This window comes from Silurus meridionalis, chromosome 29 (assembly GCF_014805685.1).
Source record: "Silurus meridionalis isolate SWU-2019-XX chromosome 29, ASM1480568v1, whole genome shotgun sequence".
NCBI classification, from domain to species: domain Eukaryota; kingdom Metazoa; phylum Chordata; class Actinopteri; order Siluriformes; family Siluridae; genus Silurus; species Silurus meridionalis.
This window is the reverse complement of record NC_060912.1, coordinates 11,656,208-11,671,157: the sequence shown is the minus strand read 5'-3', so window position 1 is coordinate 11,671,157 and position 14,950 is coordinate 11,656,208. Positions and strand designations below refer to the sequence as shown.

General features: G+C 42.7%; 2 protein-coding genes across 6 annotated transcripts in view; both read left to right on the top strand.

The window, feature by feature from the left end:
* LOC124382022 (dual specificity mitogen-activated protein kinase kinase 4) overlaps nucleotides 1-296 on the top strand; it is a 12,708-nt gene extending 12,412 nt beyond the window's left edge. For all 5 annotated transcript variants that reach the window (XM_046844094.1, XM_046844095.1, XM_046844096.1 and 2 more), the window contains one exon: nucleotides 1-296. This exon is cut by the window's left edge and continues 395 nt beyond it. The gene's annotated coding sequence lies outside the window, so the exon portion shown is untranslated.
* A 2,063-nt stretch (nucleotides 297-2,359) lies between these two features.
* elac2 (elaC ribonuclease Z 2) lies at nucleotides 2,360-14,672 on the top strand. The gene is made up of 25 exons (XM_046844092.1): nucleotides 2,360-2,378; nucleotides 2,462-2,773; nucleotides 4,459-4,509; nucleotides 4,600-4,670; nucleotides 4,824-4,888; nucleotides 5,008-5,065; nucleotides 5,201-5,269; nucleotides 6,081-6,221; nucleotides 7,163-7,218; nucleotides 7,303-7,361; nucleotides 7,509-7,581; nucleotides 7,866-7,978; nucleotides 8,363-8,461; nucleotides 8,724-8,862; nucleotides 8,958-9,043; nucleotides 9,667-9,788; nucleotides 10,135-10,231; nucleotides 10,339-10,477; nucleotides 10,712-10,750; nucleotides 10,903-11,012; nucleotides 11,422-11,521; nucleotides 11,601-11,721; nucleotides 12,068-12,146; nucleotides 12,298-12,442; nucleotides 14,216-14,672. Exons 2-25 carry the CDS (start codon nucleotides 2,490-2,492, stop codon nucleotides 14,441-14,443), a joined length of 2,544 nt encoding a protein of 847 aa, XP_046700048.1. The 5' UTR covers nucleotides 2,360-2,378; nucleotides 2,462-2,489; the 3' UTR covers nucleotides 14,444-14,672.
* Nucleotides 14,673-14,950: the final 278 nt, after the last annotated feature.

The window sequence follows — 14,950 nt, the reverse complement described above, 5'->3', positions numbered from 1 at the left end:
CTGTGTGTGTGTGTGTGTGTGTGTGTGTGTGTGTGTGTGTGTGTGTGTGTGTGTGTGTGTGTGATGTAGGAGGTCTACCACATCACGTCAGTCTGTCTGCTCTCTGCCTTGATGCTGATGGTTCGATCCCAAATGCCCTGCTCTATAACTGAGTGCACTACGTAGGGAACATCATGGCTCTCACACCCTGTGTAGTGTCACTGCTGCATTCAGGATTCGACCCATGATTGTGTTCTTACTGTAATACACGTTCTGATATATGAAATTAATAAAACTGGAAATGTACGTGTCGAAAAGTGTGTGTGTGTGTGAGAGACTCAGCTCATAGACTCACAGTGATGAGGTATGGATGTGTCTCAAACCATGTATTCTGTCCATTATGGACGTGTCCTGATACAAGTGGACAAGCCAAGGTGATTCATAAACACTCAGCCAAAAGTTTGTGGACATCTGACTTGTGTGCTTTCTATTGAACATCTCATTCCACATTTAGTCTCCATTTGTTGAAGATGTTCCACTAGATTTAGTGGAGATTTAGACAGTTCATTAAGTCTGGTACTGATGGAGGTGAGGAGGCCTGGGCGTTCACATTCAACCCAAAAGGTGCCACTGATCTAAAGCAGGAGATCTTCCACCATATCCAACCCATGGAAAGCAGATCTTCATGGATGTTCATCAAAGATGTTTTTACACACGTTTGCCTTCAAGGTTGTGGAAGAATCACGTATGGGTGGAAAAGTCTGGTGTCCTGATACTGATGTCCAGACAGTGATGGGGTGTAAGAAAAAAACATTTCATGGTCAGTGTTTCTTTTGAGTTTAAATCCTGACCTCTAGATCAACAGCAGTTTTCTTATCTCAGAACAGTCACAGGAAGTACTGGCTTATGGGCACGTTACTAATGTTAACCTTAATATCCACTAGGGGGCGCTGCAGTACAAAAAAACGACTATAGTTATAACGGTAAAGTTGTGATATTTTTCCTAAATTTAAAATCTCAATATATCGCACCATATCGGTCTTTCCTTCTTATTAATATTAATGCACTTCTGCTTTCAGGGAAAATGTTTTTGAATGTGTACGTATTATATAATTACACTCAGAAATGATATAGAATTATAAATAATTATATTAAATGACGGATAAAACCAGGCAGCTGGTAAACAGTAAGTCGGTAAAAAAAAATAAACACTTAGAAAAATGTTACCCCTTAGTTTTAAAGCATAAAGAATCTAAAGATCAATTAATTATAAACTGTAAGAGTGTGTTAAACCCCATAATGACTCCAATGTGGGCGTGTCCCAAATCCACACTGTAAAATAATACAATAGTAAAATAAATGATTCAGAGAAACTTACTTTTTTATTTCATTCATTCAACTGAGCATTTATGGGGTTGAGGGTCTTCCTCAGGGGCCCATGAGACTCCAGTGAAAAAAAATCACTCTCTACAGTCTGCACTGTGAGCAATAAAAAAGCTTCTGTAAGTGAATGTAATACACTGTTTTTAATGATGGAGTGTTTAAAGAACATGTCAGACTATTTATAATACAGTAATATTTTATTGTATTAGATAATGGCGACACCTAGCGGTCAAATCAGCACCAACATTTCCCCAACAAATAGAATTAAATAAAATATCTTTTTTTTTTTTAAACTCTTATTTTCTCCACTAATAAATCATTTGCTGTAAAAAAAATATTTAGCATTTCTTGTTTATCTTTATATATATGTTTTCTTTATTTCGTTTATTGATATGTTTAAGGTAGAAGCACAGAGGAACACAAGTTTCATTAAAACAGATTCTGAGCTTAAAAGCAGGTGAAAAAACGGGTTTTATTTTTATAACATTTACGATTAATTCAGAAAAACAACAAAGAATCAAATTTTATGGCATAATAGATTTTATTCTAGGAGGCCAAAACTATTTCTGCAGTAATCTGAATAAATAAATAAATAAATCATGGCATAACAGACAGACAGACAGACAGACAGACAGACAGACAGACAGACAGACAGACAGATAGATAGATAACTTTATTTATATATTTATTTGTTTTTTATTTCTTTTGATCTCAGAATATTTCTGCAGTAATTTATACATTACTACAAGATTAAATATAAGTATGAACATTAAAAATGGTAAATAAAACGATGAGAAATGTTTAAATGTTTTCATAAAGTGTATAAACAGAAAGGTTTTGGATTTTAAGGAAGAAAAAAAAAATCATCTTTGTGCTGGTGTCAGTCATCGTGAGTGACGTCATCATTGCGTGCCGGAAGACGGTCAGCATGTTCAGGCTCTCGGTCACGTGTTCAGTGACAGTCTCAGATCTGTGTGTGTGTGTGTGTGTGTGTACGCGGTGGTACAGAGAACACGGTGAGACTCTAAACTTCAGAGAAAGTTTGTAATAATTGGTAATTATATGTGGCGGATGTAAGAAGTTCATCTGCGCGCGACAGCGTGTGTGTGTGTGTGTATGTGTGTATTATGCACGTGACCTTACCCCGGTGTAGACAGTTTGCATGCCGCCTCCTGAACTTTCCCCGAGTCTCCGCTGCTCTGACCGGCTGTAGATCGAACATGGCCACGGTACCGGACTTGGGCCGAAACCGGAAACCGAAACCTCCCAAAGACACGCTGCGGCACGTGCGCTCCAGAGAGAGCCGTAAAAATGCTGACCTGCACGGGCCGTCCAACGTGTACGTGCAGGTGGTGGGCGCGGGGGCGCGCGAGAACGGGGCCTCCCTGTACGTGTTCTCCGAGTACAACCGGTAAGCAGCAGTGACATCATCATCAACACCACCACCATTATCATCACCATCACCACTATCATCATCAACACCACCACCATTATCATCACCACCACCACCATTATCATCACCATCACCACTATCATCATCATCACCACCACCACCACCATTATCATCATCATCATCATCATCACCACCACCATTATCATCATCACCACCACCATTATCATCACCACCACCACCATCATCACCACCACCACCACCATTATCATCATCACCACCACCACCATTATCATCATCACCACCACCACCATTATCATCATCACCACCACCACCATTATCATCATCATCACCACCACCATTATCATCATCACCACCACCACCATTATCATCATCACCACCACCATTATCATCATCACCACCACCACCATTATCATCGTCATCACCACCACCACCATTATCATCATCACCACCACCACCATTATCATCGTCATTATCATCACCACCACCACCACCACCATTATCATCGTCATCATCACCACCACCATTATCATCATCACCACCACCACCATTATCATCATCATCACCACCACCATTATCACCACCACCACCACCGTTATCATCTTCATCATCATCACCACCATTATCATCATCATCATCACCACCATTATCATCATCACCACCATTATCATCATCACCACCACCACCACCATTATTATCATCATCATCACCACCACCATTATCATCTTCATTATCACCACCACCATTATCATCTTCATTATCACCACCACCACCGTTATCATCTTCATTATCACCACCACCACCATTATCATCTTCATTATCACCACCACTAGCGTTATCATCTTCATCATCACCACCATTATCATCATCATCACCACCACCACCATCATCATCATCACCATCATCATCATCATCATCATAACCACCATCATCACCAACATTATCATCATCATAATCACCACCATCATCACCACCACCGTTATCATCTTCATTATCACCACCACCACCGTTATCATCTTCATTATCACCACCACCACCGTTATCATCTTCATCACCACCATTATCATCATCATCACCACCACCACCATCATTTTCATCATCACCATCATCATCATCATCATCATAACCACCATCATCATCACCAACATTATCATCATCATCATCACCACCATCATCACCACCACCATTATCATCTTCATTATCACCACCATTATCATCATCATCACCACCACCACCATCATTTTCATCATCACCATCATCATCATCATCATCATAACCACCATCATCACCACCATTATCATCATCATCATCACCACCACCATCATCACCACCACCGTTATCATCTTCATTATCACCACCACCACCGTTATCATCTTCATTATCACCACCACCATTATCATCTTCATCACCACCATTATCATCATCATCACCACCACCACCATCATTTTCATCATCACCATCATCATCATCATCATCATCATCACCACCATCATCATCACCAACATTATCATCATCATCATCACCACCATCATCATCACCACCACCACCACCATTATCATCATTATAAACACCATAATTCTCAGAACCCTCAGTATCATTACAACATCCTTGAACTGTTTTGAACTTTGACCCCAGTAATGATCTTTAATGTTGAAATTGTAGTGAATATTTGATATTTTGATCAGATATCTGTTTAACTGTGGAGAAGGAACCCAGAGACTGATGCAGGAACACAAGTGAGTAAAGTGTTTCTTTAATCCTCTCTTCTGAAGAAGAAGAAGAAAAATATTCAGCTCTGTAAAACACACACGTTTCTGTGTTTATAGACTGAGAGCTGCTCGCCTGGACAACATCTTCCTGACTCGCATGAGCTGGGACACTGTTGGAGGACTTTCAGGTACACACACACACACACACACACACACACACACACACACACACATTCATAAGGTGAATCAGGAAAAACTGATCCGTTATTCAGGAAGCTCCTGTAAGTTTTATATCTGATGTTTGAACTGGAGCTCCATCACCACGTCTCAATCTCTTACAGGAATGATTCTCACACTGAAGGACACTGGTGTCCCCGAGTGTGTCGTGTCTGGACCTCCACAGCTGGTGTGTAGCTGGTTTCTGTCTTCCAGATTTTGTTTTCACGTCAGCTTCTTTCAGAAGAAAGAGCACTAACAGAAACCAAACGATGAGACAAACATTTCTTTCTTTCTTTCGTCTTTCAGGAGAAATATCTGAACGCGATCCGAGTTTTCTCCGGGCCACTGGACGACATCAGACTGTGTAAGAGCGTTCTGTCCATACTGTCTGATCCGAGCCTGAGAGTAAACCTGTCTAATTAGATACTGTGTGTGTGTGTGTGTGTGTGTGTGTGTGTGTGTGTGTGTGTGTGTGTGTGTGTGTGTGGACTGAGTTCAGCAGTGAGACCCTACACTGAGCCCGAGTATAAAGATGACACCATGACCGTCTACCAAGTGCCCTTATTCGGTTAGTGTTCACTTTGATATTTTGCTGAGTGTGTTATTGTGCTGGTACCTTAAGGACCATGGACAGCTGCCTCCTGAAATGTGATATTCTTTATTTTCAGTGTGGTGGTCAGTTCACAGCAGTCACACAGATTCATCTTTTCCCATAAGTTTAGAGAGATTATTAGTGCCATTTTATTTACCATACTAAAGTGTGCATCATCTTATGAGTCAAATTCTTAATCATTTAATTAGAATAATAAGAAATATTTAGTTCCTGAGGCTGGTAATTCTAATAAACTTATCCTCTGCAGCAGAGGTAGCTCTCTGCCTTTTTTTCTGGGATGGACCCTTAATCCTTACAGTACAGAAAGCGTTTTCTCTTTACTTAACTTGTTATAATATGGATTTGTACAGTATCTGTAGTAGCACTAACAGGGATTCTTAACTCTGTACTCACACTTTGCTCTGCACAAGACAACTGATGGTCTAAAGTACATTACGAAGGCAAGAAATGTCAGATAAACTCTTTACAAGGCTGAAACAGAAACTAGTTCCAGGTGACTTTGGTCTAAAATTTAAATCATATTTTGGGTCGCTTTTGTTTCCTACATAATTCCAGACGTGTTCTTTCGTAGTTTGAATTCTTCAGTATTAATGTACAATGTTGAAAATAATAAAAATGTGGAAGAAACACTGAAGAAGAAGGTGTGTCCAAAACTTTAACATTATTATCATTGTTCTTACTCATCACTCATCTGTAGAGCTTCTCCTTGTCTGACTGTGTGTGTGTGTGTGTGTGTGTGTGTGTGTGTGTGTGTGTGTGTGTGTAGCCAAGAGGGGTTCAGATCGGATGAGGCATGGCAGCGGTGGCAGCGGTGGAAGCGGAAGTGGGCGTGGTCATGGCCAACGGAAGAAATTAAGGCAGGCAGAAGAGTGTGAGGAGAGATCGAGTGACGGCTCAGAAAGTCCTGGTACGGACCCCGGCTGTGTTCCAATAACCATTTATATAATCATGTGAATATTTTGTTTAAAGCAGACGTATAACATCTGGAGTACCTATAGAGCAGTATAGAGTCTGAAGAGTCTTTAATTTAATCAGATTTATATAAGAAAGGTACAGTAGGTGTGGTATGGGTGGAGCTAAAGAGTCACAAGTTGCTGCCTCAGAAATCAAAAAGCATCCACTGTTTATGTAACGCTGGATTCTTTGGAAAGCTAAACGAGGTCCTCACTTTCCTCCCTCACATCCACTTCTTTGGAGAGGTTCTTCTCGAGTTCTCTGGGTGTGGCTTCTGCTCTCGCTATTCCGGAAGAATCGTCTGTAGGTGGAATTCAGCCCTTATTTATGTACTGAAGAGCCATACTTTTAAAAACATTCTGAAACTTATACGAACCTGAAAAGAATTTATTCGGCACAGAACTACTTCGTCATATGTCTAAATAGTTTTTTGAAGTTATGTTTAGCATGAGACTCCAACTCTTTATTAGACTGTTTTTTACCGATAGCTAGGTTGGATCGTACTTTTCGATAACCGAATAATCACCCGATAGAAACCACTCCATATGAAATAGTACTGAACTTTATAACAAAAAAAACGGTACTGAATCATGAAAATAAGCTGAATGAAATAATAATATATATAATCTAGATCTCGCTGTGCAGCCTCGCAATTAAAAACAGCATGTGGTGTCAGTATTTCACCTCTAGAGGCCGCTCTCGTAAAGACAGTGGATCGGAAGTCGGAAAAACAATCTGTATGGATTTTTGCGCAATCAACTATCAGTGTGAATATATCAGCAAACCGATGATTCAGTCGACCTCTGATTGTTTAACAGTGTCAATACCTCAGAGTGCATGAAATCTCATTAGACTCCACCTTTTAAATGTGTGTCTGATGTGTTTTAACATCAGAACGCAGAGAGAGGAGCACGCGGGACCCCTCCCTGGTGGTGGCGTACGTTTGTAAGGTAATCATCATTGTGACATCACTTCCTGCTTTCACATCGTGACTGAGTAAAGCTCTGATTTCTCACTCCTGTGTTCACTCACAGCTGCACCCCAAAAAGGGCAACTTCCTGGTGCACAAGGCCAAAGAGCTCGGACTTCCTGTGTGAGTGTAAAGGCTTTTGTGTTCCCGTTATCTTTTATAAAAATATATATAGAGTGTGTGTGTGTGTGTGTGTGTAGCTTTTCTGCTGTATTTGTATATAATGATGTTGGAGGAGGTGAATGATTTGATTCTGTGGTTCGCTCGCAGTGGAACAGCTGCCATTGGTCCACTCATTTCTGCTCTAAAAGACGGGAGAAGCGTCACATACGAAGGCAAGGAGGTAAAGTTCTGCGTGTATGGAATAATCGTGTGTATTTTATGCGTTGTAATAATAATAATAATAATAATAATAATAATAATATCTTGCTAGAAAAGCTTTACATTCACTTTTTCATTATCTTCATCTCTGTCCATTTACTTACACACACACACACACACTATACACATTTATGTATATTTGCAAAATTGTGAAAGCTATTGTTATTAGCGTGGATGGTCTCAGGTGCTGCAAGAGTGATGATGTTTGGAATGAACCATGTGTGTGTGTTTGCCCATGTGTTTCAGATCCAGCCTGATGAAGTGTGCACTCCGGCCGACCCGGGCCCCGTGTTCCTGGTGATCGACTGTCCGTCTGAAGAATTTGTTCAGCCGATATGCGCCAATCAGATTCTCGGAAGGTGACATCATTATTACCTTTTAACCCCACAAAAAACCCACACAAACACTTGAAACGCTAAAAACGTGAGCCAAAGAACCAAAGGAGAAATAAATAAATCCATGAGGTGTTCCTCAGGGTTCGGTTTTGGGTCCATATTTGTTCATTGTGTTTTTTTCTTCCCTGACATTGAAAAATTCACTGCTCAGTTATTTTTTTATTCTGCATTCCAGCCCCGCCCACAAGCAAACACAACAGGAAGCACAAATACAGGATGTTAAAGTGTCAAATTTCTATATATAAAATTTAAGTGAAACTAAACAGGAGAGGTTTTCCACAATCTGGGAGTGTAACACCATGTAGAACATTGACTGTGTGTGTGTGTGTGTGTGTGTGTGTGTGGTAGATATCAGAGAGAGGGTTTGGAGGGTGACCCCGCCCTGGTGGTTCACATGACCCCGGAGTCGGTACTGGAGTTGCCAGAGTATCAGCGCTGGATGGAAAGGTACCGTCAGAGACTCTGCACTGCAACGTTGCACTCCAAACACACACACACACACTCTCGCCGTCTCTCTCAGCTGTAAACTGTGCCCACAGAGCTCCGCCCACCTCAGTCTCACTGAACCGTTTTCACAATCATTGGGCTCGGTTGCTGTGGTAACCAGTCACATGACAATTTAATGATTTGTTTAGCGCTCTAGACGTCTCTGTGTTCAACTAAAAATACTTTTATTTGCTCACTTCATACGTGTGTGTGTGTGTTTCAGGTTCTCCAGCAGTACCGAGCACCTGATCATGAACGAGCAGGTCTCCACCATCCACAACATCCGCAGCCACAAGATCCAAACGCAGCTGAACCTCATTCACCCGGACATCTTCCCTGAGCTGCAGCACTACACCTCTAAGGTGACTTGTGTTGAGGAGGTTTGGCTCGAATGAGCCCAACTGGTGCTGTTTGCGTGTTTGTTTACCTGTTTATTTACCTGTTGGTGTCCCTGAAGGTGCCTCAGGCTGCCCTGCACGTGCCCAACATCAGAGCGGAGTGTCTGCTCAAATTCCAGCTCAGACCCAAAGCCGAGTGGCAGCGGTGAGGATCTGCAATTCAAATTATAGACTTACCTTAATCCAGACTGCACTGATCCAGAGTTTAGATTCCACATTTCAGATTTAGATGTTAGTTATTAAACTAATAATTAAACATTAGTTTTCTCTAATCTAGAGTAAATATGGTTTAAAGTCCCAGTTCTAATGTTTCAAACCCCAGATTGGACTAATCTAGAGTTCCAATCCAGACTAATCAACCAATTACATTTTTATTTCACACAGCAGTAAATTCCAGAGTATAGATTCCAGATCACAGATTATTCCATACATAATCCATGGAATTTAACCTTTTATGTGTGGATTATGTCAGGATTAAGGTATCTAGACTCAAGGGGGTTAGCAATTTTAACTCAATATCAAAATATCATGTCCCCGGATTCTTTTCCAGATGGAGGTTATTTCGAATAATAATTCTGCATTAAACTTCTAAACTTGAGTCTCAGTTTCAGGCAGATACATTTCTCTCTGTCTCAACACATTTGTCTCCAAATAGGGAATGGACTGGCTTCAGTGGCTTTAAGTTATTAGGTTTCTGTCAGAACTGTTCTCACTCTGTGTGTGTGTGTGTGTGTGTGTGTGTGTGTGTGTGTGTGTGTTCACGTGCAGTGATGCCATCCCCACCTGTGACCGAGAGGAATTCATTAAAGAGGCGGCGGAGGTGCCAAATTTCCTGCAAGAAGTGGAGGAGTGCAAACACTTCCAGACCACAGACTCTGCCGTTCAGTCCGGTGAGGTCATCATCTATACATGAGGAGAGATGGAGAGAGCGAGAGAAAGATTGACAGGGAGCCTGATGTTCGGTGGCATTTCATTTTCTCAGATGACTCGGGAACACTGTAGTTTCTGATGTTCCGTCTTTCATCCAAAAAAGCTCTGAACGGAGGGGGAACATCTCTTCTGTGCTAGCATCGAGTTTAAATTCTAGCGTTAGACTAGCATCGAGTTAAAATCCAGATATTCGCTTAAATTAGTGTTTATTATATGTTGAGTTTATAGATTGAAGGAGAATGTTAATCTGGTGTGTGTGTGTGTGTGTGTGTGTGTGTGTGTGTGTGTGTGTGTGTGTGTGTGTAGGTAAGATAGAGCGCTACCCTGAGGTGGTGTTTCTGGGGACAGGATCTGCTCTACCCATGAAGATCAGGAACGTCAGTGGCACTCTGGTTAACATCAGGTAGAGAAATACACTCTTATACATGCTAACCAGAACAGTGTGTGTGTGTGTGTGTGTGTGTGTGTGTGTGAGATTGTTGAAATTGTGTTTGTGTGTTTGCACTGTAGCTCCACCCAGTCTCTGCTGTTGGATTGTGGAGAAGGAACGTTCGGACAGCTGTGCCGTCAGTATGGTAACGCTGTGGACGAGATGCTGACCAAGTTGTCCACAGTCTTTGTGTCTCATATTCACGCCGATCATCACACAGTGAGGGCTCTTTCTCACACACACACACACACACACACACACACAGGCATGATGGGTGGGTGATGACCTCAGTGGAACTCTGGCCTGGATGTTGGTGTAGTCTGAGCAGTGTAATATATCTGGCTAATATGGAGACCTGCTTGTGATTAAATATGCTTGCATGATGTTAGCATAAAGTCCTCATGGTCCTCATCCTTTGATAAAGATAAGCTCACTTTTTCTTTATTTCATTAGGGGTTAATTAACCTGCTGCTTCAGAGGGAACGAGCTCTGGTAAGTACGTTTCTTCATCCTTCATAAATCTTCACTATTCCATACACACTGCTACACAAACCCAAACACCTCATGTTCCTTCTCTCAAGACACACACACACACACACACACACATTTTCAGTGTAAATGATCTTCTCTTTGTCTGTCTGCAGAGGATCATGGGTAAAAACTTTACTCCTGTGTACCTGGTGGCTCCTGCTCAGATCATGATGTGGCTCAATCAGTACCATGATCACTGCCAGGAGATCCTCAGCCATGTCAAGTAAGTGTTCCATCCTAATCCACAACTCCTACACTGTACCTGTGTGGCGTTCTGTTTAGCCTCGAACTGCACTTACTTCTTTAGTGACAGGGCATGCCTATATGGCTTCTAGAATGAATAAACCTGGTCAGGGCTCTAGAGTTAACACAGTTGTGTGTTTGGGGGCATTTGGTAAGGGGTCTAGTTGGTGCGGTTGGTCAAGGGTCTAGAGGAAATGCATTTGGTCAGGGGTCTAGAGTTGTGCGGTTGGTCAGGGCTCTAGAGGAAATGCATTTGGCCAGGGGTCTAGAGTTTGTGTGGTTGGCCAGGGCTCTAGAGGAAATGCATTTGGTCAGGGGTCTGGAGTTTGTGTGGTTGGTCAGGGGTCTAGAGTAATTAATACTGTGTGTGTGTGTGTTTTGTTTTTTAGCTTCATTCCTGCAAAGTGTCTGTCTGAGGGAGCTGAAGTGCCCAAGTTCAAGACCAAATCTTTTATTCAGGCTCTGCTGAAGAGAAACGACCTCACTAAGGTATTAAATGGATGCTATCAGAATAAAGTGTATGCCATGTGTGGTGAGGTTTAGAGTTTAGAACTTGTGTGTGTGACAGTTTCAGACGTGTTTGGTGCGGCACTGCAAGAATGCGTACGCCTGCAGTTTGACCCATCAGTCTGGCTGGCAGCTTGTCTTCTCTGGAGACACCATGCCATGTGACGCACTCGCACAGATGGGTGAGACACACACACACACACACACACACACACACACACACACTCTCTCACACACACTCCAGTTAATCAATACAGCTGGAATACACAGTCTTTAAGCCTGTAGTGTATTTGTGAGGCGAGTTTCTCTCTCACTCACACACACACACACACACACACACACACACACACACACACACACACACTGTTATTGATCAGCCCAAACTCCACTAACAACTCCAGAGAGACACACACTCAATCTCTACTACTGCATTACAGAACCAGTAGTGATTTATTACTCTGAAATTGTGTGTGTGTGTGTGTGTGTGTGTGTGTGTGTGTGTGTGTGTGTGTGTGTGTTTGCTTGCAGGTAAGAATGCGACATTGCTAATCCATGAGGCGACCCTGGAGGACGGCATGGAAGAGGAGGCCATGGACAAAAGACACAGGTATACGCACACACACTTTTCACATAGTAAAGTTAAATATACACATTGTAAGAAGAATTTGACTGCATTCACTCTGTGTGTGTGTGTGTGTGTGTGTGTGTGTGTGTGTGTGTGTGTGTGTGTGTGTGTGTGTGGTCGTTCCCTCCTGCAGTACGACGTCTCAGGCTATAGGTATTGGGATGAGTATGAACGCGGAGTTCATCATGCTGAACCACTTCAGTCAGAGATACGCCAAGATCCCGCTGTTCAGCTCCGACTTTAACCAGCGTGTGGGCATCGCCTTCGACCACATGAGAGTGAGGAAGCAGACCATCCTCACCTTCTTACCCCCTCTTTCTACCTCACTCCTTTACCCCATGCCTCAGGCCTCCTTCCCTCAGACCCTCCTCTTTCTATTATCTTATTGCCTTCTTACCTCCATGATCTAAACTCCTTACCCTTTTAACTAATACCCACAGACCTGGCTCCCCATTCCGTCATACCCCCATACTTTATATCTCATACCCCTTACCCCATACCTCATATCTCATACCCCATATCTCATATCTCATACCCCATATCTCATATCTCATACCCCAAACCTCATATCTCATACCCCTTACCCCATACCTCATATCTCATACCCCATACCTCATATCTCATACCCCTTACCCCATATCTCATATCCCATACCCCCATACCTCATATCTCATACCCCTTACCCCATATCTCATACCCCATACCTCATATCTCATACCCCATACCTCATATCTCATATCTCACACCCCTTACCCCATACCCCATATCTCATATCTCATACCCCAAACCTCATATCTCATACCCCTTACCCCATACCTCATATCTCATACCCCCATACCTCATATCTCATACCCCTTACCCCATATCTCATACCCCTTACCCCATATCTCATATCCCATACCCCCATACCTCATATCTCATACCCCTTACCCCATATCTCATACCCCATACCTCATATCTCATACCTCCTTACCCCATATGTCATATCTCACACCCCTTACCCCATACCCCATATCTCATATCTCATACCCCAAACCTCATATCTCATACCCCTTACCCCATACCTCATATCTCATACCTCATACCCCATACCTCATATCTCATACCCCTTACCCCATACCTCATACCCCATACCTCATCTCATACCCCTTACCCCATACCCCATACCTCATATCTCATACCCCTTACCCCATACCTCATACCCCATATCTCATACCCCTTACCCCATACCCCATATCTCATATCTCATACCCCAAACCTCATATATCATACCCCTTACCCCATATCTCATACCCCATACCTCATATCTCATACCCCTTACCCCATACCTCATACCCCATACCTCATCTCATACCCCTTACCCCATACCCCCATACCTCATATCTCATACCCCTTACCCCATACCTCATACCCCCATACCCCCATACCTCATATCTCATACCCCTTACCCCATACCCCCATACCCCATATCTCATATCTCATACCCCAAACCTCATATCTCATACCCCTTACCCCATACCTCATATCTCATACCCCATACCTCATATCTCATACCCCTTACCCCATACCCCATATCTCATATCTCATACCCCTTACCCCATACCTCATACCCCATACCTCATCTCATACCCCTTACCCTATACCCCCATACCTCATATCTCATATCTCATACCCCCATACCCCCATACCCCCATACCTCATACCCCATACCTCATATCTCATACTCCCATACCCCTTACCCCATACCTCATATCTCATAACCCCATACCTCATATCTCATACCCCTTACCCCATACCTCATATCTCATACCTCCTTACCCCATACCCCCATACCTCATACCCCTATACCTCATATCTCATACCCCCATACCTCATATCTCATACCCCCTTACCCCCATACCTCATATCTCATACCCCAAAATTTCCTGCTTTCTGCCTCCCACCACCTGTCCTGCCCTTTTTACCCCCTCCGACAAAACCCCTGTTCTTTGTGTTTGTATGAAGTATGTTAGTATTTTTAATTACACTTTTTTATTTGCTTTAAATTGCAGATCCGGTTTGGAGATTTCCGGATACTCCCGCGCCTCCTGTCCCCACTCAAGGCTCTGTTTGCTGAGGAGATCGAGGAAATGGTGGAGAGGAGAGAACGGAGAGAGCTAAGGGCTGGAAAGACTGTAGGGGCGGAGTCAAACTGCCAGACCGGTGAAGGGGGAGGGGCTAAGCGAGAGAAAGAGGAGTCTGACCAGGAAACGGCCTCCAAGCGGATGAAGGCCAACTGATGAAGGTTTAACGGATCGGACTTGGTTTGATTTGTGGAAACATCTAGATTTTAAGTGATTGTGATTTGATTATAACGGACTGATGCGTAGTGCATTTCACTTCCTGGCTAATTTATATTTTCTGTATCTCGCGTTATTTATGTATATAAAAGATTGGAAGACGGTTTGTTTCGCTTGGTTTTTTTTTGTTTGTTTGTTTGTTTTTTTATAATAAACACATTGTCCAGGGTTGGAGAAGGTTTTTCTGTAAACATTTTGTCATGTGATCACTTTTACCAAGAAAACACACACACACACACACACACACACACGGGTCCAGGTCCAGACATGTGTAAGTTGGTTGTAGTAGTTGGATGTAGTAGTTGGATGCAGGTCTGAGGATCTACATTCAGCGGCATGTTCTTGTAGTGAGACTGAATCAATTTTGGAAAATTAAAACCCCACAGAGTTCAGCTACACTTTTCTCTCCTCATATCTTCATCCCTCCAGTTGATTAAAGTCTGGTGT

Bases quoted from the DNA above. Each gene is read 5' to 3' on its own strand.
- elac2 (XM_046844092.1), top strand. From the start codon at position 2,490: ATGCACGTGACCTTACCCCGGTGTAGACAGTTTGCATGCCGCCTCCTG. The intron at 5,066-5,200 runs GTAAGAGCGTTC...GACTGAGTTCAG, and splicing joins ACTGGACGACATCAGACTGT to CAGTGAGACCCTACACTGAG. The intron at 8,462-8,723 runs GTACCGTCAGAG...TGTGTGTTTCAG, and splicing joins TATCAGCGCTGGATGGAAAG to GTTCTCCAGCAGTACCGAGC.